This window comes from Cherax quadricarinatus, chromosome 29, assembly GCF_038502225.1.
Source record: "Cherax quadricarinatus isolate ZL_2023a chromosome 29, ASM3850222v1, whole genome shotgun sequence".
Classification (NCBI taxonomy): Eukaryota; Metazoa; Arthropoda; class Malacostraca; order Decapoda; family Parastacidae; genus Cherax; species Cherax quadricarinatus.
In genome coordinates, this window is record NC_091320.1 from 37447959 (window position 1) to 37475346 (window position 27388).

At 37.6% G+C, this 27388-nt stretch overlaps 1 protein-coding gene across 6 annotated transcripts in view; it reads right to left on the bottom strand.

The window, feature by feature from the left end:
* Positions 1–27388, bottom strand: part of LOC128690453 (dynein axonemal heavy chain 10-like) — a 208076-nt gene that overhangs the window by 52995 nt on the left and 127693 nt on the right. For all 6 annotated transcript variants that reach the window (XR_011392579.1, XR_011392580.1, XM_070089747.1 and 3 more), the window contains 11 exons: positions 27224–27323; positions 23245–23447; positions 19576–19782; positions 18689–18874; positions 17398–17581; positions 15951–16094; positions 12294–12348; positions 11266–11410; positions 5672–5896; positions 3204–3348; positions 2764–2950 (listed from right to left, as the gene is read on the bottom strand). Coding sequence is in view for 4 of the 6 variants with exons in the window: in XM_070089747.1 (XP_069945848.1) it covers positions 2764–2950; positions 3204–3348; positions 5672–5896; positions 11266–11410; positions 12294–12348; positions 15951–16094; positions 17398–17581; positions 18689–18874; positions 19576–19782; positions 23245–23447; positions 27224–27323 (1781 nt within the window). In the remaining 2 variants the exon portion in view is untranslated. The remainder of the gene's footprint in view (positions 1–2763; positions 2951–3203; positions 3349–5671; positions 5897–11265; positions 11411–12293; positions 12349–15950; positions 16095–17397; positions 17582–18688; positions 18875–19575; positions 19783–23244; positions 23448–27223; positions 27324–27388) is intronic.

Here is a 27388-nt window from a genome sequence, read left to right on the forward strand (position 1 = left end):
TGACTGACTGACTGACTGACTGACTGACTGACTGACTGACTGACTGACTGACTGACTGACTGACTGACTGACTGACTGACTGACTGACTGACTGACTGACTGACTGACTGACTGACTGACTGACTGACTGACTGACTGACTGACTGACTGACTGACTGACTGACTGACTGACTGACTGACTGACTGACTGACTGACTGACTATCACAGTAGAATATGCTAAACAAGGTGTATCATACTGTAATATTCTGAACAAGGTGTCTCACTATAATATACTGAACTAGATGCATCATACTATAATATTCTCAACAAGATGTGTCTTACTATAATATTCTCTAGTTTGATCATGATGACATTTTAGTGCAGTTTTTAATGCAAAATTTGTAAGAGGCAATAAATTAACTTGAAACTATTAGTCAAAAATAAATTCATTTATAAACTGCAAAACACACACAGGCACTAGGTAGACCCAAACAAAAATTTAATCAAGCACATACACATCCAGAATGCATATACATAATTAAAAATAAAAGATTATAAAATTATACATGCAGTAGGAAGGTGAAATATATATAAACATATTGTGAGACTAAAATGCTGTCAACTATAACATTATTGAGCTGGGAACTTGTTGATGTGAAGAAAGAAAACTCATTGTTGAGATTATAACTTCTCTTGTGATACATGTTCTTGTATCATATTTCTGGGATTGCGATGTGTTGCTGTGGGATGAGGTGCATTCTTAGTGCTGACTTTTTATAGAAACTGATTTAATACTAGGGCTGTAAGTGCTGCAGAGTAAGAAACTTATATTGAAGTGCTGTGTGATGTGATGTACTGTATCATGTGGTGTTGAGGCATATGATGTATAATAGTGGGAGGTGAGGATGAAAATTTTTGCTGCTGTGGAGACCATTTATGACTGTCTTACTGAAGGCAAGAGAATGAACTCCAACAGACCATCAGAAGTTGCAATAAGACCCAGTTTATTTGATTGCAATTAAAATTTTCTAACAGCATGAAAGGCTTGGATAAAGAAAAAGCTAGGATGTGCAGGTCACACACACACAAACACAAAGAACATGAAGGAAAGAGATATAAGGAGCAAATTGTGTATCATTTATGTACAAAATCTGAACCACTTGAATAGCATGATGTAGTTTGAACATTACCAATAAGCAAAAGATGTGACCATTCATTATATAAACAATCAGTATAAGGGTCAATAAAATTATAAGGAGTGACCTGTAGCTCAGTAGCAGACCATAACCAGATTGGATTTTGTCAGTTTCATTTGGATTTCTGATATAACACAATCTGGATAAACTGGAGTTCATTGTATAAAGTTCAATACATAACTTTGGTCTGATATTTAAGGTGCGAACCTAAGGTGTTAATATTAAACTTGCAATTTACTTAAAGGATGAGGATCTAATTAAAAAGTTATAGTTTGATACTTTGATATACTGTATTATACTTAAAACAGCAGCACTGTTATAATATTGAGAATGATTTGACTCTGATGAGTAATCTTACAAGAATTTTTTACATTTTGTTACAATTATCAGTCATGAATGTTTTATAATGATGCTGTAACTGACTGACCTATAACATTTTTTTCTTGTTTGGTAAAGTGTTTGCTTGTGTTTTAATAACATCTAGTAACATGAAGGATATGAAAAATGAAACCTAGGATGCAACAGTGAGATTTGTGTTGTGAACCAGTGAGAGACTGTATGCATGTAAACCAGCTTATCTCAGTGACTAACACTTGGGGAGTGTGAGAACTACCAAAGTCCTCATCATCGGGTTCTGGAGGCCGATCTCTGGAAAAATCAATCTTCTTGTTGGTATGAGAATAAAAGCATTTAATTATTTGCATGCACTTCTTAATTTAGCTCCATTTACTAAGTCATAATGATATGGAGTAAACTATGGCAGTTACATTTATAAAGCACTTATTTATAAAAGAATAAGGTTTCAGCAATATTGGTAAATATTACTTGTTATTTTACTCTAAATACAACTGAGGATTTTTAGAAAGGCTGTTCTGGTTCATCATTACAGCCTGAACATAATACATACTGTATTATACAAAATTATACAATTTTTCAGCTATCTTAACAATTTGCTACTATCAATAGTAAATTGCTGCTAGGGTATCATGGCTAATTTATTGTTATATTTCATATATTATAATCACAACATATCAAAAGAATTCAAAACCCATTTGTCGCAGTCTGTACCATATTCAAAATTCATTTATATTGATATAAGTCACAATGAAGATTGACAAAAAGGTAAATCTCCCTGCTATTTAGGCTGAAATATGGGGTGCCTGGTTTTCAATCAGGCACTCAGGTGATCTGGACCACACCACCATCGTAATGTAACCCAGGGTTGGGAAAAAGCCAAGTCAGGGTGACCCAAAGGAAAAATTCACCATCATTCATTCCCTGGTTGTCTTGTCACAAGAGTAAAGACATCATAGGTATAACAAAAGCAAGAGAGAATAGTAGGAACATAAACACCCAACTAAGCTACAAGCTTCAGGAATGAAGTGAACAACAGTACAGAAGCAGAAGATGCTAGAGAGGGTTCAAAACAGGATATTAATATGCTATTTCACTTCACGCTGTCAAAAGCTAAATGGGAGGAACAAGAGTTTGAGCTTAACTTCCGGAAATTCAAGCAGTAATTACAAATAAGTAATTATTCTCATTATTACAAAATGTGTATATTTTTACATTAAATAATTATCTTACAGCAATTTGCGAATGCGGTGAATATCCAGATGTGCCACAGCCTCAGTGATCTGAGAGAGTGGCTCCTTGGTCTCTTCTACATATTCTGCAACCTCTCCACTCAGCTCCTCCTGAGCCTTCTCCACAACCACTGCTTCTTTATGCAACTCATTGACACCCCTTTCATGGGTTAAGATATCTGCTGCTCCTGCAAGAGCAAAAAGGATTGAAAAATCATAAGTCCTATACAGTATACTGTACTGATTTCAATAATGAAAAATAAGTAGAAAGTTTGTCTAGTAAAATCTAGTGAAATACATATTTTATCTGTGTTTATATATTTTATATATTACATTACATAATGATTTCCTCATATGAATAAACATTTTTTTTTTTTTACAAAACATAACTAGAGGAATTTTTGAAAGACAAAATTAAAGAAATAAAAAAATTCAACAAACTGTTTTTAAGGTTTTCCTTGATTTTATCTATACTGGTGACAGCCTGTTTTTGTGTAACCTCCAACGACCCGTGTAAGTCACGAAGACCTTGGACATGTTTTTCCAGCTCTTCCACACGGCTTAATGCTGTTTGCAGCTCACTCAACTATAAGAGAAAATATAAATCAATATTATTCATATCTGAACCAAGGAAAAACATGACCAATTCACAACAGATGAATGTAAAATAGTGCGTAATATGCAATAAATAAGTATGGAGTTACTACATAACTTCATTATGGTTTCCTCGTCTACACTTGCATCAGGATGCAATAAGATCACAGTCAACAGGTGATATCACAATATGCAAAATAACCACAGTGAAAACATAGTGAAATTCCAAGTGTTTATGTGATTTCTCACATTATCAAGGAATAGTAAAAATAGGAGAACAGAAGACTTACAAGGCTGAGATTTCACCTCATACATGACCCCACATATGACCCATCCCTCCAAGCATCAGGAAATGAAGCATTATCTTCTTACAACAATCTTCTATAATGTGTTTCCCTACATGTAAAAGTTGTTTTGGTAAGCAGAGTATGCACACATGAAATTAGTGGGAAAAAAAAAAAAAAAAACACCAGAGAAACTGGTAACTCAAAAAGAGAAAAGTACTTGAGATACAAAAACAGAATTAAATTTATAAAGATTACGTAAATATTAAAGATGTTTGCAAATATGACATTTCCCAAAACACTGAAAAAGCTGGCCAAGATACATATATTCCGAATAGAGAATTTAGATCAAACATGTCTGAGGGCAATGTGTGGTGTGAATATAATGCAGAGAATTCGTAGTTTGGAAGTTAGGAGGAGGTGCGGGATTACCAAAACTGTTGTCCAGAGGGCTGAGGAAGGGTTGTTGAGGTGGTTCGGACATGTAGAGAGAATGGAGCGAAACAGAATGACTTCAAGAGTGTATCAGTCTGTAGTGGAAGGAAGGCGGGGTAGGGGTCGGCCTAGGAAGGGTTGGAGGGAGGGGGTAAAGGAGGTTTTGTGTGCGAGGGGCTTGGACTTCCAGCAGGCATGCGTGAGCGTGTTTGATAGGAGTGAATGGAGACAAATGGTTTTTAATACTTGACGTGCTGTTGGAGTGTGAGCAAAGTAACATTTATGAAGGGATTCAGGGAAACCGGCAGGCCGGACTTGAGTCCTGGAGATGGGAAGTACAGTGCCTGCACTCTGAAGGAGGGGTGTTAATGTTGCAGTTTAAAAACTGTAGTGTAAAGCACCCTTCTGGCAAGACAGTGATGGAGTGAATGATGGTGAAAGTTTTTCTTTTTCGGGCCACCCTGCCTTGGTGGGAATCGGCCAGTGTGATAATAAAAAAAAAAAAAAAATGAATAACCCTAAATGGATTAGCAATAGACAAAACATATCTTGGGTGAAAAGTAAGGTATTTGCAGGTGAATCAACAGAGGTGAGGGTTCACTTTATTGAACAATATATTCAATTTAAGAGAGAAGTCAGAAAAAGAAATAAGGAAAGTCAAATGAGAATATGAAATTAAGGTTGCAAAAGAATCAAACACCAATCCTAAGAGTTATAGGAATAACATTGGAGAAAAGATAGGCCTACTTAAATTTAACTCGGGTCAGCTTACTGTTAGCGGCAAAAAAATGTGTACAATTTTCAACACCATTTCAATTCTAAAAGAATTCTTCCTCCGTAAACCATGCGTGTCATAAGAGGTGACTAAAATGCCAGGAGCAAGGGGCTAGTAACCCCTTCTCCTGTATAAATTACTAAATTTAAAAAGAAAAACTTTCGTTATTTCTTTTTAGGTCACCCAGCCTCGGTGGGATACGGCCAGTTCGTTGAAAAAAAAAATTCCATTCTGCTTTTACACAAGAGGATACATATGAAAGCCCAGAAATCAAGGATTATACTAGTCAGGACAAAAATAAATTATGCAGTATTGAAGTCACTTGTGGCATGGTCTTCAAACAACTAGATAGATTAAAGCCAAACAAGTCACCAGCTTCTGATGAGCTATTTTCAAGGGTTCTAAAGGAATGTAAAGAGGAGCTTAGCAAACCCTTAGTCTCTTCAGCATATCAATACAAACAGATACCATCAAAATTAGCTGATACCCACCAAAATCGATACCATAAATAAGTACCTAATTACTACACATAAAAAGAAAAACTTATGTTTATCTTTTCAGGTCACCCTGCCTTGGTGGGAGACAGCTGGTGTGTTAAAAAAAAGAAATTACCCAATACCCACCGATACCAATACCATCAAAATTGGCCAATACAGATACTGTACTTCACACCCCCACTTAGGTATTCATTAGCTTTATATCTGCCATAATGCTGTGCATACTATATAAGATATAATGTACAATATTATTTTTATGAGTCAAGTTATTTTTATCCTATACAGCTGTACAAATCTATTAACCAACTGCTAAAAATGACTTACTTTGGATTGGACTTCATTTTTCCTTTGTTGGAGAAGGTATGCGAGAGCTGCTACCATTTTCACCAAAGACGACACTGCTGGCAAGTGCTTGATGGCTGTTGAGCTGCTCACAGTTCCTGAAACTTTGGCTCCATTTACTCTTTCATCAGCACAATATGATTCATGCACCCATGTAATAAAGTTTGCAATTTCGTCCTGGTTTTGAAGATTTTGTAATAGTTTATTCTGAAAGCAATGGATACTAAATAAGTTTCGTACCTAACATAAAAACTAAATGTTGATAATATAAACAGAAACAAAATTTACAAAGCATTTATTTATTAGTACAATTAGTAGGCAACTTGAATGTGTTGGAACTCTAATTTCATAAAATAAGAACAAAAAGAAAGGTAAGAGACCTCAAAAAAATGGTTAGTCATCTAGCTATCTACTGTTAATATGTATATATTATTACTTACTAGTAACCTTGGCCATAATCCAAAAGTTCTACAGGAATATACCATATAATTAGGGTTCACATGTCAAAATGAAGAACACATACTGGTATTACATTTGCCTAAACTATATTTTCTTTGACCTTTTTGCTCATCTTTTCTAAAAGATTGTCAGGTACACAGACACAGATGCAGCTAATGAGACATTTTAGTGTAACAACATTTCACTCTCCGGGAGCTTTGTCAAGCCATTGTAAACATTACATTAGTTGGTAAAGTGTATGGTTGAGTTATTTCTGAAAGAATTAAGAGTAAGACAAAGAGTAGGATAGCAGATGAACAAGGAGGCTTTAGGAAAGGTAGGGGGATGTGTAGACCAAGTGTTTACAGTGAAATGTATAGGTGAACAGTATGTATTTAGATAAGGGTAAAGAGGTTTGTGGCATTTATGGATTTGGAAAAGGCGTATGACTGGGTGGATAGGGGGGCAATGTGGCAGATGTTGCAAATGTATGGAATAGGAGGTAGGTTACTGAAAGCAGTGAAGAGTTTTTATGAGGATAGTGAGGCTCAGGTTAGAGTGTAAGAGAGAGGGAGATTATTTTCCAGTAAAAGTAGGCCTTAGACAAGTATATGTGATGTCACCATGGTTGTTCAATATTTTTATAGATGGGATTGTAAGAGAAGTGAATGCTTGGGTGTTGGCAAGAGGCATGAAGAAAGATGAAGAATCTAACACAAAGTGGAAGTTCTCACAGTTGCTCTATGCTGATGAGACTGTGTTTTTGGGAGATTCTAAAGAGAAGTTGCAGAGGTTAGTGGATGAGTCTGGTAGGGTATGTAAAAGAAGAAAATTAAAAGTGAATATAGGGAAGAGTAAGGTGATGAGGATAACAAAAATATTAGGTGACGAAAGATTGGATATCAGATTGGAGAGAGAAAGTATGGAAGAGGTGAATGTATTCAGATATTTAGGAGGGAACATGTCAGCAGATGGGTCTATGAAAGATAAGGTGAATCACAGAACTGATGAGGGCAAAAAGGCGAGTGGTGCACTTAGGAGTCTGTGGGGACAAAGAACTTTGTCCATGGAAGCAAAGAGGAGAATGTATGAGAGTATAGTTATACCAATGCTCTTATATGGGTGTGAAACATGGCTGGTGAATGTTAAAACAAGGAGAAGGCTGGAGGCAGTGGAGATGTCATATCTGAGGGCAATGTGTGGTGTGAATATAATGCAGAGAATTTGTAGTTTGAAAATTAGGATGAGGTGCGGGATTACCAAAACTATTATCAAGAGGGCTGAGGAGCAGTTGTTGAGGTGGATTGCACATGTAGAGAGGATGGAACAAAATAGAATGATTTCGAGAGTGTATAAATCTGTAGTGGAGGAAAGGTGGAGTAGGGATCAGCCTAGGAGAGGTTGGAGGGAGGGAGTAAAGGAGGTTTAGTGTGCGAGGGACTTGGACTTCAGCAAGCATGTGTGAGTGTGTTAGATAGGAGTGAATGGAGACAAGTAGTTTTTAGAACGTGATGTGCTGTTGGAGTGTGAGCAAGGTAACATTTATGAAGGGATTCAGGGAAACCAGCAGGCCGGACTTGAGTCCTGGAGATGGGAAGTACAGTGTTTGCACTCTGAAGAAGGGATTTCAACATTGCAGTTTTATAACTGTAGTGTAAGTGCACCTCTGGCAAGACAGTGATGGAGTGAATGATGATGAAAGTTTTTCTTTTTTGGGCCACCTTGCCTTGGTGGGAGATGGCCAATGTGTTAATAATAATAATACGTAATAATAATAAACATTACTTGTCAAACATTACTTGTCAAAGTGGGAAGTCTGAATGTGCGTGGATGTTGTGCAGATGATAAGAAAGAGATGATTGTGGATGTTATGAATGAGAAGAAGCTGGATGTCCTGGCTTTAAGTGAAACAAAGCTGAAGGGGGTGGGAGAGTTTCAGTGGAGAGGAATAAATGGGATTAGGTCAGGGGTTTCAAATAGAGTTAGAGCTAAAGAAGGAGTAGCAATAATGTTGAAGGATAAGCTATGGCAGGAAAAGAGGGACTATAAATGTATTAATTCAAGGATTATGTGGAGTAAAATAAAGATTGGATGTGAAAAGTGGGTTATAAAAAGCGTGTATGCACCTGGAGAAGAGAGAAGTGTAGAGGAGAGAGAGAGATTTTGGGAAATGTTGAGTGAATGCGTGGGGAGTTTTGAATCAAGTGTGAGAGTAATGGTGGTTGGGGATTTTAATGCTAAAGTGGGTAAAAATGTTATGGAGGGAGTAGTAGGTAAATTTGGGGTGCCAGGGGTAAATGTAAATGGGGAGCCTTTAATTGAGCTATGTGTAGAAAGAAATTTGGTAATAAGTAATACATATTTTATGAAAAAGAGGATAAATAAATATACAAGGTATGATGTAGCACGTAATGAAAGTAGTTTATTAGATTATGTATTGGTGGATAAAAGGTTGATGGGTAGGCTCCAGGATGTACATGTTTATAGAGGGGCAACTGATATATCGGATCATTATTTAGTTGTAGCTACAGTTAGAGTAAGAGGTAGATGGGAAAAGAGGAAGGTGGCAACAACAAGTAAGAGGGAAGTGAAAGTGTATAAACTAAGGGAGGAGGAAGTTCGGGTGAGATATAAGCGACTATTGGCAGAAAGGTGGGCTAGTGCAAAGATGAGTAGTGGGGGGGTTGAAGAGGGTTGGAATAGTTTTAAAAATGCAGTATTAGAATGTGGGGCAGAAGTTTGTGGTTATAGGAGGGTGGGGGCAGGAGGAAAGAGGAGTGATTGGTGGAATGATGAAGTAAAGGGTGTGATAAAAGAGAAAAAGGTAGCTTATGAGAGGTTTTTACAAAGCAGAAGTGTTATAAGAAGAGCAGAGTATATGGAGAGTAAAAGAAAGGTAAAGAGAGTGGTGAGAGAGTGCAAAAGGAGAGCAGATGATAGAGTGGGAGAGGCACTGTCAAGAAATTTTAATGAAAATAAGAAAAAATTTTGGAGTGAGTTAAACAAGTTAAGAAAGCCTAGGGAAAATATGGATTTGTCAGTTAAAAACAGAGTAGGGGAGTTAGTAGATGGGGAGATGGAGGTATTGGGTAGATGGCGAGAATATTTTGAGGAACTTTTAAATGTTAAGGAAGAAAGGGAGGCAGTAATTTCATGCACTGGTCAGGGAGGTATACCATCTTTTAGGAGTGAAGAAGAGCAGAATGTAAGTGTGGGGGAGGTACGTGAGGCATTACGTAAAATGAAAGGGGGTAAAGCAGCTGGAACTGATGGGATCATGACAGAAATGTTAAAAGCAGGGGGGGATATAGTGTTGGAGTGGTTGGTACTTTTGTTTAATAAATGTATGAAAGAGGGGAAGGTACCTAGGGATTGGCAGAGAGCATGTATAGTCCCTTTATATAAAGGGAAAGGGGACAAAAGAGACTGTAAAAATTATAGAGGAATAAGCTTACTGAGTATACCAGGAAAAGTGTACGGTAGGGTTATAATTGAAAGAATTAGAGGTAAGACAGAATGTAGGATTGCGGATGAGCAAGGAGGTTTTAGAGTGGGTAGGGGATGTGTAGATCAGGTGTTTACATTGAAGCATATATGTGAACAGTATTTAGATAAAGATAGGGAAGTTTTTATTGCATTTATGGATTTAGAAAAGGCATATGATAGAGTGGATAGAGGAGCAATGTGGCAGATGTTGCAAGTATATGGAATAGGTGGTAAGTTATTAAATGCTGTAAAGAGTTTTTATGAGGATAGTGAGGCTCAGGTTAGGGTGTGTAGAAGAGAGGGAGACTACTTCCCGGTAAAAGTAGGTCTTAGACAGGGATGTGTAATGTCACCATGGTTGTTTAATATATTTATAGATGGGGTTGTAAAGGAAGTAAATGCTAGGGTGTTTGGGAGAGGGGTGGGATTAAATTATGGGGAATCAAATTCAAAATGGGAATTGACACAGTTACTTTTTGCTGATGATACTGTGCTTATGGGAGATTCTAAAGAAAAATTGCAAAGGTTAGTGGATGAGTTTGGGAATGTGTGTAAAGGTAGAAAGTTGAAAGTGAACATAGAAAAGAGTAAGGTGATGAGGGTGTCAAATGATTTAGATAAAGAAAAATTGGATATCAAATTGGGGAGGAGGAGTATGGAAGAAGTGAATGTTTTCAGATACTTGGGAGTTGACGTGTCGGCGGATGGATTTATGAAGGATGAGGTTAATCATAGAATTGATGAGGGAAAAAAGGTGAGTGGTGCGTTGAGGTATATGTGGAGTCAAAAAACGTTATCTATGGAGGCAAAGAAGGGAATGTATGAAAGTATAGTAGTACCAACACTCTTATATGGGTGTGAAGCTTGGGTGGTAAATGCAGCAGCGAGGAGACGGTTGGAGGCAGCGGAGATGTCCTGTTTAAGGGCAATGTGTGGTGTAAATATTATGCAGAAAATTCGGAGTGTGGAAATTAGGAGAAGGTGTGGAGTTAATAAAAGTATTAGTCAGAGGGCAGAAGAGGGGTTGTTGAGGTGGTTTGGTCATTTAGAGAGAATGGATCACAGTAGAATGACATGGAAAGCATATAAATCTATAGGGGAAGGAAGGCGGGGTAGGGGTCGTCCTCGAAAGGGTTGGAGAGAGGGGGTAAAGGAGGTTTTGTGGGTAAGGGGCTTGGACTTCCAGCAAGCGTGCGTGAGCGTGTTAGATAGGAGTGAATGGAGACGAATGGTACTTGGGACCTGACGATCTGTTGGAGTGTGAGCAGGGTAATATTTAGTGAAGGGATTCAGGGAAACCGGTTATTTTCATATAGTCGGACTTGAGTCCTGGAAATGGGAAGTACAATGCCTGCACTTTAAAGGAGGGGTTTGGGATATTGGCAGTTTGGAGGGATATGTTGTGTATCTTTATATGTTTATGCTTCTAGACTGTTGTATTCTGAGCACCTCTGCAAAAACAGTGATAATGTGCGAGTGTGGTGAAAGTGTTGAATGATGATGAAAGTATTTTCTTTTTGGGGATTTTCTTTCTTTTTTGGGTCACCCTGCCTCGGTGGGAGACGGCCGACTTGTTGAAAAAAAAAAAAAAAAAAAATTACTTGCATCTGTGTCCAATTTGCTTAACATTTTGTCAGTAATTCTACCATCACCTTCTTTAAAAGAGTTTGTACAAAGGACTCATGCTGATCAGCTTCATGCTGGGGCAGACATACAACTCGACCTCGTTGTGCCACTGGTCTTAGTTCTCGGAAGAGAGGCCACACTTCCTCATGTGACCCAGTCACTACACATAACCTAAAAAGGAGAAAATTTTAAATATAAATATTGCTAAAAATGACAAATATATAAATATTGAAATAAACTGTAAAATAGGTCACCAGCTGCTGAGAGGATGCAGTTGACATTTATAGTCAAAGTCCAGACTAATGCCAGAGTTCCTCACTGACTGCCTATTCAATAAAGTTTTTGCTGTCTATGGCTTGTAAACCTATATAGGTTTATTGTATATTAATGATGTATAAAACTGTCACCCTGCCTCAGTGGGATACAGCCAGTTCATTGAAGCTTTGAATATAAAACTGACAAGTAGGTGACCAGCACACATGTGCAACACATGAAAATCTTTACTGTGGAGATGCTTCACCAACCAGTGGATGTATCAATCCAATCACCTCAATCTACTTCTTCATGACTTCTACCATCTCCAGCATTGTCTGTAGTGAACTGATAGAGATACTAGTTGACAATGTTTCCAGAGTAACGACATCCAAGTGTTGCACACGTGTTTTTCATTTGAAATCTATGTCCCATGTGTGTGTTTCTGCTGGAAACATTCCCACACTCACTCTTGCTCTCCTGTGATTGATCTGTTACCTACCACAAACATATGTGGTACTTTAAGTATGCAGGTAGTTAAGTCGTATACAGTAGTGATTCCATTGTACAAATTATAACAGTTATGCCCTGGTAATAATATATATTAACTCAAGACAAAAAAAAAAAATGGTTTAAGACAATGGTCGTCTTGCCAGAAATAAACTGACATTACAGTTCAGATGAGACTGAGCTGTTACATCCTCACCCCTCCTTCAGAGTACAGGCATTATAAGATAAATTCAGTAGATTTTGATGCACAATATATTTATCATATACATACTTTATTTACAAATTTGCTCACCTTGTAGGGCCACCATCACCCTGTGCTGCCAGTTTCAAAACTGCTTTCAGAACATCTGTAAATAAAAAGGCCTCTCAGTAATAAATCATAAAATATAATGATTTAGAAGATCATGTTCCCCACATAAGAACATAAGAATGTAGGAACACTGCAGAAGGCCTACTGGCCCATTCGAGGCAGGTCCTTATCAAAACGACATCTACCTAAAGCTACTCAAGAAACAACTCTCACACCCCCCAACACCAATCAAACCCAGCCCCTCCCACTCATATATTTGTCCAGTCTCTTCTTAAAGCTACCCAAGGTCCTAGCCTCTATCACCCCACTGGGAAGACTGTTCCACGCATCTACAACTCTGCTAGAAAACCAGCACTTACCTATGTCCTTTCCAAATCCAAACTTATCCAACCCAAATCCATTATTTCCGGTTCCCACCTGGTTCGACACCCTCAGCACCTTACTAATGTCTCCCTTGTTTATGCCCGTCATCCACCTATACACTTCAACATTGGAGAAACTGTGTATAATTACCTATCTGTGGAAGTAGGGGGTTCATGTCTCAGTTTCTAGACCTGTAGAAGCTGTGTTAAAGGTAACTCTCATTACTTTGGCCACATTCATATAATAATATTACAGTTACTTCATACATTTAATGAATAAGAAACTCATGTACCATATGGGTATTTTAATTGTGGAAACGTTTTGCCAGCCAATGGTTTCATCAGTCCAATACAGAAAGGAATGGTGGAAGATGAGGAGCCTGAGGCAATCAGTCTCTCATCCTGGAAGTGATGTATTTAGTTCATCAATGTTAAAATAAAGTATAACATATGTACAGAGAAGGGTCTTATACTGCAAACAGGTGAGATGAAGCAGTTGGAGGTGACATCACCAATAGAGAAAATTACTAGTGGAAGTAGGTCATCCCTATAGGTAAGGCAAGCATTGAAGAATTCTTTGTATCAAGATTCGAAGACATTGTGCAAGAAAGTTATAAAATACTGACAAGATGAAAGTTAAGACACATATGCAACATCTGGTTGTCTTTATTGTAGATGTTTTGCCATCCAGTGGCTTTATCAATACAGATTCTAGGACATAATATAATTCTACTGTCTTCTAATTCTAGGACATAGTATAGTTCTACCATCTTCTAATTATGTCCTAGAATCTGTATTGATAAAGCCACTGGATGGCGAAGCATCTACAATAAAGATAACCAGATGTTGCACATGTATCTTAACTTTCACTCCAAGGCATTGCCATATCAGGCAGGTATTATTACATAAACGGTTTGCAAAACCGACAGGTTGATAAATGAGACACTTGTGCAACACACGAGTATATTTATTGTGGAAACATTCCACCAGCCAGTAGCCTCATCAGTTCAATATGGAGAAGAATGGTGGAAGATGATGGAGTTTGATATAATCAGCCTCTCGGCATAGATATACAGTAGTGTGTTTAGTCCATTAATGCTTGCCTAATTTATAGGTATGACCTACTTCTACTAGTGAATTTTCTCCACCAGTGATGCTGCCTCTAACTGTTGGGTCTGTTAGCAATCCAGCATCCTCAGTGTGTGTCATTTGTTCTAATGTTAACATGACTTCCCTGTCTCCTGCCTCTCTCCTTATCAATGGCAGAAGGACCAGAAGCTTCACTCTCTCTCACTGCTCATCTGTCTGCAGTATATAAGCTCCTTCTCCATGCATATACTGTACTTTTATCAAGATTGATAGACTGAACATTATCATCTTCAGGCTGAGGAACTGATAAACTCCTTCCTTATCTTCAACTGTTCTTCTCTGTATCGGACTAATGAAGCCACTGGCTGGCAAAACTTTTCTATAATAAAGATGCCCAAGTGCTACACAAGTGTCTCAGTCATCAACTTGTCAATTTTCCAAACCATTTATGTAATATACTTTTTACATTAATCTTTTAACACCATTTGTTTATCTCTAACTTATATTCACAAGCTTCCTTGATCCACACAGATCACTTTTGTCTTCATTTAACTTTTTTTCATTACCATCTGAAGTCTTGACAATTACAAATTCATTCCTTACAGTGAATACACTTACCATATATAATAAAAACAATAACTAAGCATAATATACTTTTATATATGGCCAGTGTGTTGAATATACTTTTCTTGCAAAAAAAGCATTTTCCATTATAAATGAAAAGCAGGTCAATATTAAAACAGAATATAAAATAACGGGAGCAATGGGCTAGTAACCCCTTCTCCTGTAGACATTTACTAAAAAAGAGAAGAAGAAAAACTTTATAAAACTGGGTGAAAGTTTTTCTTTTTCGGGCCACCCTGCCTTGGTGGGAATCGGCCAGAGTGATAATAAAAAAAATAAATAAAAATATAAAATAACAACAAAAAAAGGAATATCTTATTACTAAATCCCTTAACCCTTTCAGGGTCCAAGGCCAAAATCTGAAGTGGTGCCCCAGTGTCCAAGAATTTAAAAAAAAAAATTATTTTTTCTTATGAAATGGTAGAGAACCTTTTTGTGAAGGGAATAAAACAAAAAGTGTGAAATTTGATGGAAAATTGACGAAATTATGCTCTCATGAATTTTGATGTGTCAGCGTTATTTACGAATCGGCGATTTTGCCAACTTTGACTCCCATTTTAGGCCAATTACTTAATTCCAGTCGACCAAATTCTTAGCTATTTCACTAGTATTACTTCTATTCTATCGACTGAGCACAAGAAATCGCCAAGTCAACAGTTTCAACTACAAAATAAAGTGATCGGAAATTAGTAATTTGGCCAATTTAACACAAAGTTCAAAATATTCCAATTTCAAAATAGGGTCCAGAATAAACAATGTAGGTATTCCTGGCACTAAACTAACATTTCCTCTGTTCATTAGTTATGTTTTGAGGCTTTACAAATAAATTCCATTTTGATTTTTTATTCACAATGAATTTTTATTCACACCAAAAAATAGATTTACTGTTATGCAATATTGTAATAATTGTATAAATATCATCACCACATTTGTGAATGTATATTAGACTCATCAGCTGGCATGTATTAGACGTGTGAGGTTGTTTGTTTACTCTTGAACATCGGCAAAAATTTAACATTTCTGCTATTTTGAGCTCAGTTTCAAGTCATTTCCAGTGCTAAAACCAATCAAAATCATCTCTATTTCTGTAATGTGTCTTCCATTCTATCAAATGAGACCAAGAAATCGCAAACACATCTATAAAAAACATACAAAAAACACTGCAAAGTCGCTGTTTTAATCGAAAATCACGGTCTCAGTTTTTTTCTCTCATTATACACAGTGTGCTGCAGGATTTGTTTTATGTGGTGCACACATACCACATAGATGTATTCTCTCATATCTAGGCCCAAATTTACCACTCGCAGTTTATCAGAGTGAGCTGAGCTCATGGCGTAGATCTACGGTTTGGACCCTGAACGTAAAGCCGCAGATCTATGGGACGGACCCTGAAGGGGTTAAAAACAATTTTGTTTAAACTTTAGATATTTAAGAGTGACAAATATTTCACAAAACACCTGAGAAAATATTAGCACATTCTCATAAGTGTTGTGGAGCTTACACCTTGATCACCTAATCAAGCTCCCAGAACCTTGATTCCAGGACCTTGCTCTCTGGCCCTCACCTGAAAATTTAAGAAATGTAGCAGGTACGTGAACCAAAGTGTGAGGTGAAGACAATAGCTCTTCACTTGTGTTGCCTCTGCTACCCTCACACTTCAACACTTGCAACACTTCCATTTCAGTATCACCTGAGACTTTTCTTAATCCTAGAAAATAAAGAAAATTTAAATTCTTATATACATTACATTATTTTTCCTAAAATGTCAATTACAACTACTGAATTTATGGATAATAAAAATTTGCAATCTCTGTCTCCAATTTTAAAGTATTTATTCTATAATAACTATATTACAGGTAAAACAAAACTGGGTGAGAAAAAATTAAGGATAAGATGAAGAAATTATAGGTAGTAGGTTGGTAGACAGCAACCACCCAGGGAGGTACTACCGTCCTGCCAAGTGAGTGTAAAACCAAAGCCTGTAATTGTTTTACATGATGGTGTCTTTTGTCTGTTTCATAAACATGCAAGATTTCAGGTACATCTTGCTACTTCTACTTACACTTAGTCACACTACACATACATGTACAAGCATATATATACATACCCCTCTGGGTTTTCTTCTATTTTCTTTCTAGTTCTTCCTTTCTTTCTTTCCTCTTATCTCCATAGGGAAGTGGAACAGAATTCTTCCTCTGTAAGCCATGCGTGTTGTAAGAGGCGACTAAAATGCCGAGGGCAAGGGGTTAGTAACCCCTTCTCTTGTGTAAATTACTAAATTTAAAAGGAGAAACTTTTGTTTTTCTTTTTGGGCCACCCTGCATCGGTGGGATACGGCCGGTTTGATAAAAAAAAAAAAAATGGGAAAGTAAAAGGGAAGTACAATGCTTGCACTTTAAAGGAGGGGTTTCAGATACTGACAGTTTGGAGGGACCTCTAAACTGTTGTATCTGAGTGCCTCTCCAAAGACAGTGATAATGTATGAGTGATGGTGAAAGTGCTGAATGATGATGAAAGTATTTTTCTTTCTTTTTGGGGGTTTCTTTCTTTTTGGGTCACCCTGCCTCGGTGGGAAATGATCAATGTGCTAAAAAAAAAAAAATGAAGAAATAATGTGGGTCAGGTTTCATGGAGAACAGTATTATCTTTTTAAGTAAGAAGATGTAGAGTACAGGTGCTCCTTGATTTATTATGATTTGACTTATGATATTTCAGCTTTACAATGGTGCAAAATCTCTTACTTTGGAGATGAAATTGAGATAATTACCCAGCATGAAGGCAGCAGGTCCATAACTTGCATACATTTATTTACTTTTCAAGGCTGGTATTTTAGTTACACTAAATGTTTATTTATTATTCAATGGCATTAGTTATTTATACATTTATTTATTATGCACATCGTATTTATAGTTGACTTACGACTAGTTTGCGGGAACGTATCCCCATCCTAAGTCGTGGAGCACTTGTATAAGGAAAAACAGCAAGTCTTAATTAATTTCAAAATTATGTACCTAGATATGTGGCTGCCAGTGATACAACAGTATCCTTATCTCCTGATGATGGTCCCACGATGAGCAGAAAAGGCAAAATATGGGTTTGAACAAGGGACTGTATTGCATCTACCACCAGAGCCGTCCCTAGAGCCACACCTCTATGGCCACACACACACTCACTCACACCATATGAAACCAGCACCTGAAGGAATGTTAAGTTTTAAGAATGTAATACTGTATCAAAAATTTTCAGAATATTAATAGAGATTACTATGAAAAAGTAATAAACAATAGTTAAGAGAGAATATAAACATCACAATACTGTGGCTGGAACAATTCCCAAATAATTGTCACTTAGGAAAGGAACCTTATGAAGATGTTTTAGCCTAAACTGCACCACTGTCAATTCACAACCGAGTTATTTGTCATTTGTGACCTGACGATGGTCCAGGATGGACTGTAATGTCATCGTAAGATTCCTCTCCTAAGTGCAGGTTATTTGTGAATACTAATCAATAGTAAGACAAACAAATTCACATATACAAGATTATTATTAAGGCAAGTAGCCTTCTGAGAAAGTTCCTGTCAATCCTTAACTGATTACAATGGAAAGTTAAGAAATAATGATGCAAATATGTGCAAATGCATATTTTATTGTATTTACTGTAAAAATTACTTTTTTTTTTTTTTTTTTTGCCAGAAAACAAAAGTGGTAATTCAAAAAGACTTTAATAAGGGAAAACTTTTCACTCATAATTGGAGTTTATCACCACTTGTCAAATTAACCTATCATCTACTCAGAAAACAAAAGTCTATTAATTATATGGCTGTGTTATTATCTGACAACTCCCTCCTCCTCCTCCTTCACCCTTTACCTCAAATAATAAAGTGTTTAATAAATAGAGCCACTGTTTACAGTTACTTTTTAATGATTAGATTATTTTTAAACAAAAATAACTATTTCCTCAATTAAAATGTTAATACTTCTGAGCAAATACTACCTCACTTAGACAGAAACAGTTGTAATATATTATTGTGACTGTTTCATTAAATGACAATTATTTCAAGGAAACTTAACACTGTCAAGAAACAGCTGCCAAGTTTTCATATTTTCAGTAATGTAATGTACACACGATTCCAATTTAAACGTCTACCACTGCATACTTGGAAAGTGGTAAGAATCACAGTCAGAACTGTTTGTCAAGTAATAAATTAATACAAGTAAAATATAAACAAATTAAACCAATTTAACTCAGTGGAACTACAAATTTTCAAGAATATGTGAATTTGTGCAAAAATTGAAGCTAACCTTTGTAATTTCTTCTGATGCTTTTGTTTCTGTTAGATATTTGGGAAGATTATCATGAGGTGTAGACTTGCAGCTACTACAGCCTGGGGGCCAGACAGGCACAGGTGGCACCTTTGGCACATTAACTATTCCATTACATCCTTGAATGATACTTTTCTTAATTTCATGCCACACACATCCTTGTAGCTAGTGGAATGTTAAAGAAACAAAATATTATACTTACAGTAATTGTAATTTTGGATACACAATGTTCTTGAAGTGCAAAAAATAAGATTTTTAAAACTTCCATTTAAAGATGCAACATTTGCCACTGAGTTTCACAAAAAAATTATATAATTTGTTATTTAATATGCAATAATTGCGAACGAATTACAAAATATGCAAAATAACCACAGGGAAAGTTGAATGATAGGTCTAGACCTTTCATGTTACATCAACACATCATCAGGAGCTTGCAATGTTGCAGAAATGAGTAGGAAGTTGAAGAAGATTTGTTCAGGAAAGAGACTGTATCCAGATAGTGGAGAGAGAGTTTTTTCCCTGAACAAATCTGCCTGGACTTCCTATACATTTCTGCTACAATGCAAGTTCCTGATGTATTAATTCCAACATAAAAGGCCTAGAACTATCATTCAACTCCCCCCTGTGGGTATTTTGCTCATTCTTTAATTTTATAACCAAGGATGACTCTTGCAACGGCTATTCTGAATCTTGTATAATTGACACTTCCACTCATATATCCTCATATTATAATTATATCTTTCTTCATAGTGACAGACACAACAAAACTGTTTACTGGTACTTTCCTTCAAAAAGACAAAGCCATTCACCTATTTTCATAAACATGCACAAAAAATAAGAGTACATAAGTGATATTTGCACTGCACCTTGTTGGAGAACACTGATAACAACACTTGTGAACTGACAGCATGAAGCCAAGTATTGAAGATATACACTCCAGAGGATGAAGAAGTCGAAGACAATGACAATGAAGAAAATGTTGCTTTGACACTCGCAGCTATGTGCCATAGAATGATGAGTTTATTGGCCGGGGCAAATGGTTCCTCTTGACACTTCATTAATTTAATCAAGTTCTGTCAAGAAACAAAAACCAATAATGATCAGACTGGTAACTAAAAGATGAATGTTTAAATTTCCTTGATGTGTCTCCAAAAATTATATTATTATTTATTTATTATCACACTGGCCGATTCCCACCAAGGCAGGGTGGCCCGAAAAAGAAAAACTTTCACAATCATTCACTCCATCACTGTCTTGCCAGAAGGGTGCTTTACACTACAGTTTTTAAACTGCAACATTAACACCCCTCCTTCAGAGTGCAGGCACTGTACTTCCCATCTCCAGGACTCAAGTCCGGCCTGCCGGTTTCCCTGAATCCCTTCATAAATGTTACTTTGCTCACACTCCAACAGCACGTCAAGTATTAAAAACCATTTGTCTCCATTCACTCCTATCAAACACGCTCACGCATGCCTGCTGGAAGTCCAAGCCCCTCGCACACAAAACCTCCTTTACCCCCTCCCTCCAACCCTTCCTAGGCCGACCCCTACCCCGCCTTCCTTCCACTACAGACTGATACACTCTTGAAGTCATTCTGTTTCGCTCCATTCTCTCTACATGTCCGAACCACCTCAACAACCCTTCCTCAGCCCTCTGGACAACAGTTTTGGTAATCCCGCACCTCCTCCTAACTTCCAAACTACGAATTCTCTGCATTATATTCACACCACACATTGCCCTCAGACATGACATCTCCACTGCCTCCAGCCTTCTCCTCGCTGCAACATTCATCACCCACGCTTCACACCCATATAAGAGCGTTGGTAAAACTATACTCTCATACATTCCCCTCTTTGCCTCCAAGGACAAAGTTCTTTGTCTCCACAGACTCCTAAGTGCACCACTCACTCTTTTTCCCTCATCAATTCTATGATTCACCTCATCTTTCATAGACCCATCCGCTGACACGTCCACTCCCAAATATCTGAATACGTTCACCTCCTCCATACTCTCTCCCTCCAATCTGATATTCAATCTTTCATCACCTAATCTTTTTGTTATCCTCATAACCTTACTCTTTCCTGTATTCACCTTTAATTTTCTTCTTTTGCACACCCTACCAAATTCATCCACCAATCTCTGCAACTTCTCTTCAGAATCTCCCAAGAGCACAGTGTCATCAGCAAAGAGCAGCTGTGACAACTCCCATTTTGTGTGTGATTCTTTATCTTTTAACTCCACGCCTCTTGCCAAGACCCTCGCATTTACTTCTCTTACAACCCCATCTATAAATATATTAAACAACCACGGTGACATCACACATCCTTGTCTAAGGCCTACCTTTACTGGGAAAAAATTTCCCTCTTTCCTACATACTCTAACTTGAGCCTCACTATCCTCGTAAAAACTCTTCACTGCTTTCAGTAACCTACCTCCTACACCATACACTTGCAACATCTGCCACATTGCCCCCCTATCCACCCTGTCATACGCCTTTTCCAAATCCATAAATGCCACAAAGACCTCTTTAGCCTTATCTAAATACTGTTCACTTATATGTTTCACTGTAAACACCTGGTCCACACACCCCCTACCTTTCCTAAAGCCTCCTTGTTCATCTGCTATCCTATTCTCCGTCTTACTCTTAATTCTTTCAATTATAACTCTACCATACACCTTACCAGGTACACTCAACAGACTTATCCCCCTATAATTTTTGCACTCTCTTTTATCCCCTTTGCCTTTATACAAAGGAACTATGCATGCTCTCTGCCAATCCCTAGGTACCTTACCCTCTTCCATACATTTATTAAATAATTGCACCAACCACTCCAAAACTATATCCCCACCTGCTTTTAACATTTCTATCTTTATCCCATCAATCCCGGCTGCTTTACCCCCTTTCATTTTACCTACTGCCTCACGAACTTCCCCCACACTCACAACTGGCTCTTCCTCACTCCTACAAGATGTTATTCCTCCTTGCCCTATACACGAAATCACAGCTTCCCTATCTTCATCAACATTTAACAATTCCTCAAAATATTCCCTCCATCTTCCCAATACCTCTAACTCTCCATTTAATAACTCTCCTCTCCTATTTTTAACTGACAAATCCATTTGTTCTCTAGGCTTTCTTAACTTGTTAATCTCACTCCAAAACTTTTTCTTATTTTCAACAAAATTTGTTGATAACATCTCACCCACTCTCTCATTTGCTCTCTTTTTACATTGCTTCACCACTCTCTTAACTTCTCTCTTTTTCTCCATATACTCTTCCCTCCTTGCATCACTTCTACTTTGTAAAAACTTCTCATATGCTAACTTTTTCTCCCTTACTACTCTCTTTACATCATCATTCCACCAATCGCTCCTCTTCCCTCCTGCACCCACTTTCCTGTAACCACAAACTTCTGCTGAACACTCTAACACTACATTTTTAAACCTAGCCCATACCTCTTCGACCCCATTGCCTATGCTCTCATTAGCCCATCTATCCTCCAATAGCTGTTTATATCTTACCCTAACTGCCTCCTCTTTTAGTTTATAAACCTTCACCTCTCTCTTCCCTGATGCTTCTATTCTCCTTGTATCCCATCTACCTTTTACTCTCAGTGTAGCTACAACTAGAAAGTGATCTGATATATCTGTGGCCCCTCTATAAACATGTACATCCTGAAGTCTACTCAACAGTCTTTTATCTACCAATACATAATCCAACAAACTACTGTCATTTCGCCCTACATCATATCGTGTATACTTATTTATCCTCTTTTTCTTAAAATATGTATTACCTATAACTAAACCCCTTTCTATACAAAGTTCAATCAAAGGGCTCCCATTATCATTTACACCTGGCACCCCAAACTTACCTACCACACCCTCTCTAAAGGTTTCTCCTACTTTAGCATTCAGGTCCCCTACCACAATTACTCTCTCATTTGGTTCAAAGGCTCCTATACATTCACTTAACATCTCCCAAAATCTCTCTCTCTCCTCTGCATTTCTCTCTTCTCCAGGTGCATACACGCTTATTATGACCCACTTCTCGCATCCAACCTTTACTTTAATCCACATAATTCTTGAATTTACACATTCATATTCTCTTTTCTCCTTCCATAACTGATCATTTAACATTACTGCTACCCCTTCCTTTGCTCTAACTCTCTCAGATGGTTTTTTATTTATTTATTTATTTATTTAAAAATTTGTGCACACATACAGAGGTACAAAAAATACAGAAAAGAGCAGTATGCCAAAGCCACTTATACTATGCATATGATGTGTGTGCACACATCTTGTAACAGAGGCAAGACATGCATACACTGTCCAAGGTCACCTAGCAGCAAATAAGTACCTTAGTACAGTTGAGAATCCATTATCCAAAATGCTTGGGACTGAAAGTGTTTTGGATTTTGAATTTTTTCGGATTTTGGAATATTTATATGTTTGTGAAACCAGTCAGAAAAATGTCCCTGGCGATCCATAACAGTGACAAGAGATACATATATTAGTTATGACAGACACCAACTCACCTCTGCCAGAATCATTGTAGTGTTCAACAAAGCAGTGTAGATGTGACTTTGTAATGGTGCAATAGGCATAAAAGCAGCAGAGAGAGCAGCTGTACATGTGTTTTCATCTATACTCATGTTATAAACAAACCAGCCACTGAAGTCATGAAAGTCCTTCACACCTGCTCTCTCACTCTCTTCTTGAGTACACACACACACTATATCTGTAGGTGAGAAAAAAATTAGGGTATACATTTTTTTTTTTTTTCCAACAAGTTGGCCGTCTCCCACCGAGGCAGGGTGACCCAAAAAAGAAAGAAAATCCCCAAAAAGAAAATGCTTTCATCATCATTCAACACTTTCACCACACTCACACATAATCACCGTTTTTGCAGAGGTGCTCAGAATACAACAGTTTAGAAGCATATACGTATAAAGATACAGAACATATCCCTCCAAACTGCCAATATCCCAAACCACTCCTTTAAAGTGCAGGCATTGTACTTCCCATTTCCAGGACTCAAGTCCGACTATATGAAAATAACCGGTTTCCCTGAATCCCTTCACTAAATATTACCCTGCTCACACTCCAACAGATCGTCAGGTCCCAAGTGCCATTCGTCTCCATTCACTCCTATCTAACACACTCACGCACGCTTGCTGGAAGTACAAGCCCCTTGCCCACAAAACCTCCTTTACCCCCTCTCTCCAACCCTTTCGAGGACGACCCCTACCTCGCCTTCCTTCCCCTATAGATTTATATGCTTTCCATGTCATTCTACTTTGATCCATTCTCTCTAAATAACCAAACCACCTCAACAACCCCTCTTCTGCCCTCTGACTAATACTTTTATTAACTCCACACCTTTTCCTAATTTCCACACTCCGAATTTTCTGCATAATATTTACACCACACATTGCCCTTAGACAGGACATCTCCACTGCCTCCAACCGTCTCCTCACTGCTGCATTTAATTGCAGCAGGGGTATACGTATCAAACAAATATTTTTAATTGTACAGTGGTACCCCAAGTTTTGTACAGCTCCCAACTCAAACAATTATGTAAGAGCATTATTGTAAGTGCTTTTGTAAGTGCATTTTTGGGGGTATGAAACAGACTAATCTAATTTACATTATTCCTTATGGGAACAAATTCGTTCGGTAACGGCACTCAAACAGCCTTCTGGAATGAATTATGGCCTAAACTCGGGGTACCACTGCATTTAACATGTATTGTCTTTACAGAAGTGAACAGACATAACAATTTGCACACCCCACCAAACCTTAACGTTCTCCATATAAAGACCCCAAATCCAGTTATCCTGTTTTCCTTATTTTTTTTTAACACACTGACTGTTTCCCACTGAGGCAGGGTGACCCAAAAAGAAAGAAAAACCCAAAAAGTAAGAAAAAACTTTCATCATCATTCAACACTTTCACCATCACACATACATAATCACTGTTTTTGCTGAAGCACTCAGATATGACAGTCTAGACATCCCTCCAAACTGCCAATATCCTAAACCCCTCCTTTAAAGTGCAGGCACTGTACTTCCAATTTCCAGGACTCAAGTCCAGCTAACCGGTTTCCCTGAATCCCTTCACAAAATATTACCCCGCTAACACTGCAACAGTTCATCAGGTACCAAAAAACATTCGTCTCCATTCACTCCTATCTAATTAATGTTGGTAGAATTACCGACAGTATGTAAAGCAAAAGAACACAAGTGCAACTAATGTAACATTTTTATTGTGGCAATGTTTCACTCTCCAGGAGCTTTGTCAAGCTGTTACAAACAGTACATGGACACAGAGGGTATATAGAGGCTCAGAGTGAGGTTCAATACTAGTGGTAGTAGTAGTAGTGATAAAAGTTGTAGTAGTAGTAGTGATAAAAGTTGTAGTAGTAGTAGTGATAAAAGTTGTAGTAGTAGTAGTAGTGATAAAAGTTGTAGTAGTAGTAGTGATAAAAGTTGTAGTAGTAGTAGTAGTGATAAAAGTTGTAGTAGTAGTAGTGATAAAAGTTGTAGTAGTAGTAGTGATAAAAGTTGTAGTAGTAGTAGTAGTAGTGATAAAAGTTGTAGTAGTAATACAATATGGTAGAACAATTAACTTGCACATGAGTAAAAGGATATATTAGCTATTACTTGGGTAACATAAAAATAGGTTACACAAATATTTCTATAGGAGGCTGGATAGAGGCAGCCTGTTTCAATGTTCATTCTCTGTAATGTGCTTGTGTAGTATTAGCAGGAGAGACTATGTGATGGCAGGGTTTACTGTTTTCAGGAGGATTCTTGCTTAAACTTCAGAGATGGTGAAGCTGCCTTTGTTTTGTTTAATTGTATTAGTGATGATTCAAGGCACTTGCATCTGCAGAAATTAGTTTCTTTGATCACTAATTGGGCATCCCAATTAGTGATCCCAAAGAGTGGAATTTCGGTGTTGTACGCAGGCGTTGTTCAAGTTGTCATTCCTACATGCATAAATGTGTTCATTGAGGTGGGTGTCAAGGTTTCTTGCTGTTTCACCTACATAAATCTTGTCACAGCCTCCACAGGGTGTAGTGTAAACCCCTTCGTTGACTGGTTCGTGGTGCTTTAAAAACGTTTAGAGGGGTTTACACTATAGCTTGTGAAAATACGTACTTTAGAAACATTTCTAAAGTACTTTCACAAGCTAACACCAGAGTCACCATCACTTCCAGCACTTCAATAAAGAATCTAACTAGGACAAAATCAAAGCACCACGAACAAGTCCACGCAGGGGTTTACACTATATCCTGTGGAGGCTGCGACAAGATTTATGTAGGTGAAACAGCAAGAAACCTTGACACCTGCCTCAATGAACACATTTATGCATGTAGGAACGACAACTTGAACAACGCCTGTGTACAACACAGAAATTCCACCAATCATGGGTCTACAGCATTCAACACCTTACTAGATATCAGAAACTCTACTGGAACCAGTGTAGAAGTCTGCATGAGAAACTTAAGAGTTCTCTCTGCCAAGTGCTGGATCAACCAGCTCTGGGTTGATCTGCAGGATCAGGAATGCTCTTGAAACCATAAAAGGTATATCAAAGGTAAAGGTAGATTTCAACAACCCACAATAACTCCCTGAATTATACCTTTCATATCATAACCTTACCTTAATTTCTTCACTACTTATTTCCTGCATAATATTCACTCTGCACACACTGGTGCCCCGTGGCCTGGTGGCTAAAGCTCTTGCTTCACACGGTGATGTTCGGGTTCGATTCCCGGTGAGGGTAGAAACATTGGGCATGTTTCTTTACACTGGTTGTCTATGTTCCTCATCAGTAAAATGGGTACCTGGGTGATAGTCAATTAGTGTGGGCTGCATCCTGGGTCAAAACTGACCTAATTTGCCCGAAATGCTTTGCATAACAAGAGGCTTCCTATATAGTAGTATGTATGTCATTGATGTCAGCTAGGTCTGTATACCTTGTACATGTGCTTGTAGAAATAAAGACATTATTATCATTATTATTATTGTTATTATTACGTATTATATTATATTATCACTGATCTCATGCATGACATCACTGTGTCTAGTCTCCTCCTGCTCATCACTGCAACACTCAAAGACCATAATCAACACCCATACACAAGCTGTTAGCACTTCTATACTCAAGATACATCCAAATTCCTTCATTCATTACATCAATGTAGCTATCTGTTTCACCTAGAGAAGGTCAATTTTCAGGTGATCCTTAATTTGTTTCACACATTGAAGCTGAACAACAAAGCACACTTCATAAATTTTTGAGTCTAACATTTCATTTGAGATAGCCCAGATATCATGTGTGTCTAGAGAAAAGGAATAAGAGTGTTTATAACTAATGAATACTCACATAAAATTTTTAAATGCACAGGGGTTATTCAGCACTACAACTTTGCTCATTTTTTTTTTTTTAAATTCATGGGATGGACTGCTAAACCCATAGGGTCATACCAAAAATGATTGGACTTACAGACATGACTGAAGTTCATCCATCGCACACGTTCTCTGGTATCATACAAACCCTTGTGGAGAGCTAGACCCTGAATATAACTCCAGGCTGGAGAATCCCACTGCAACAACACACAACATTAACTACTGATTCAATTAATAATATAAATTATGCATTATATTTTGA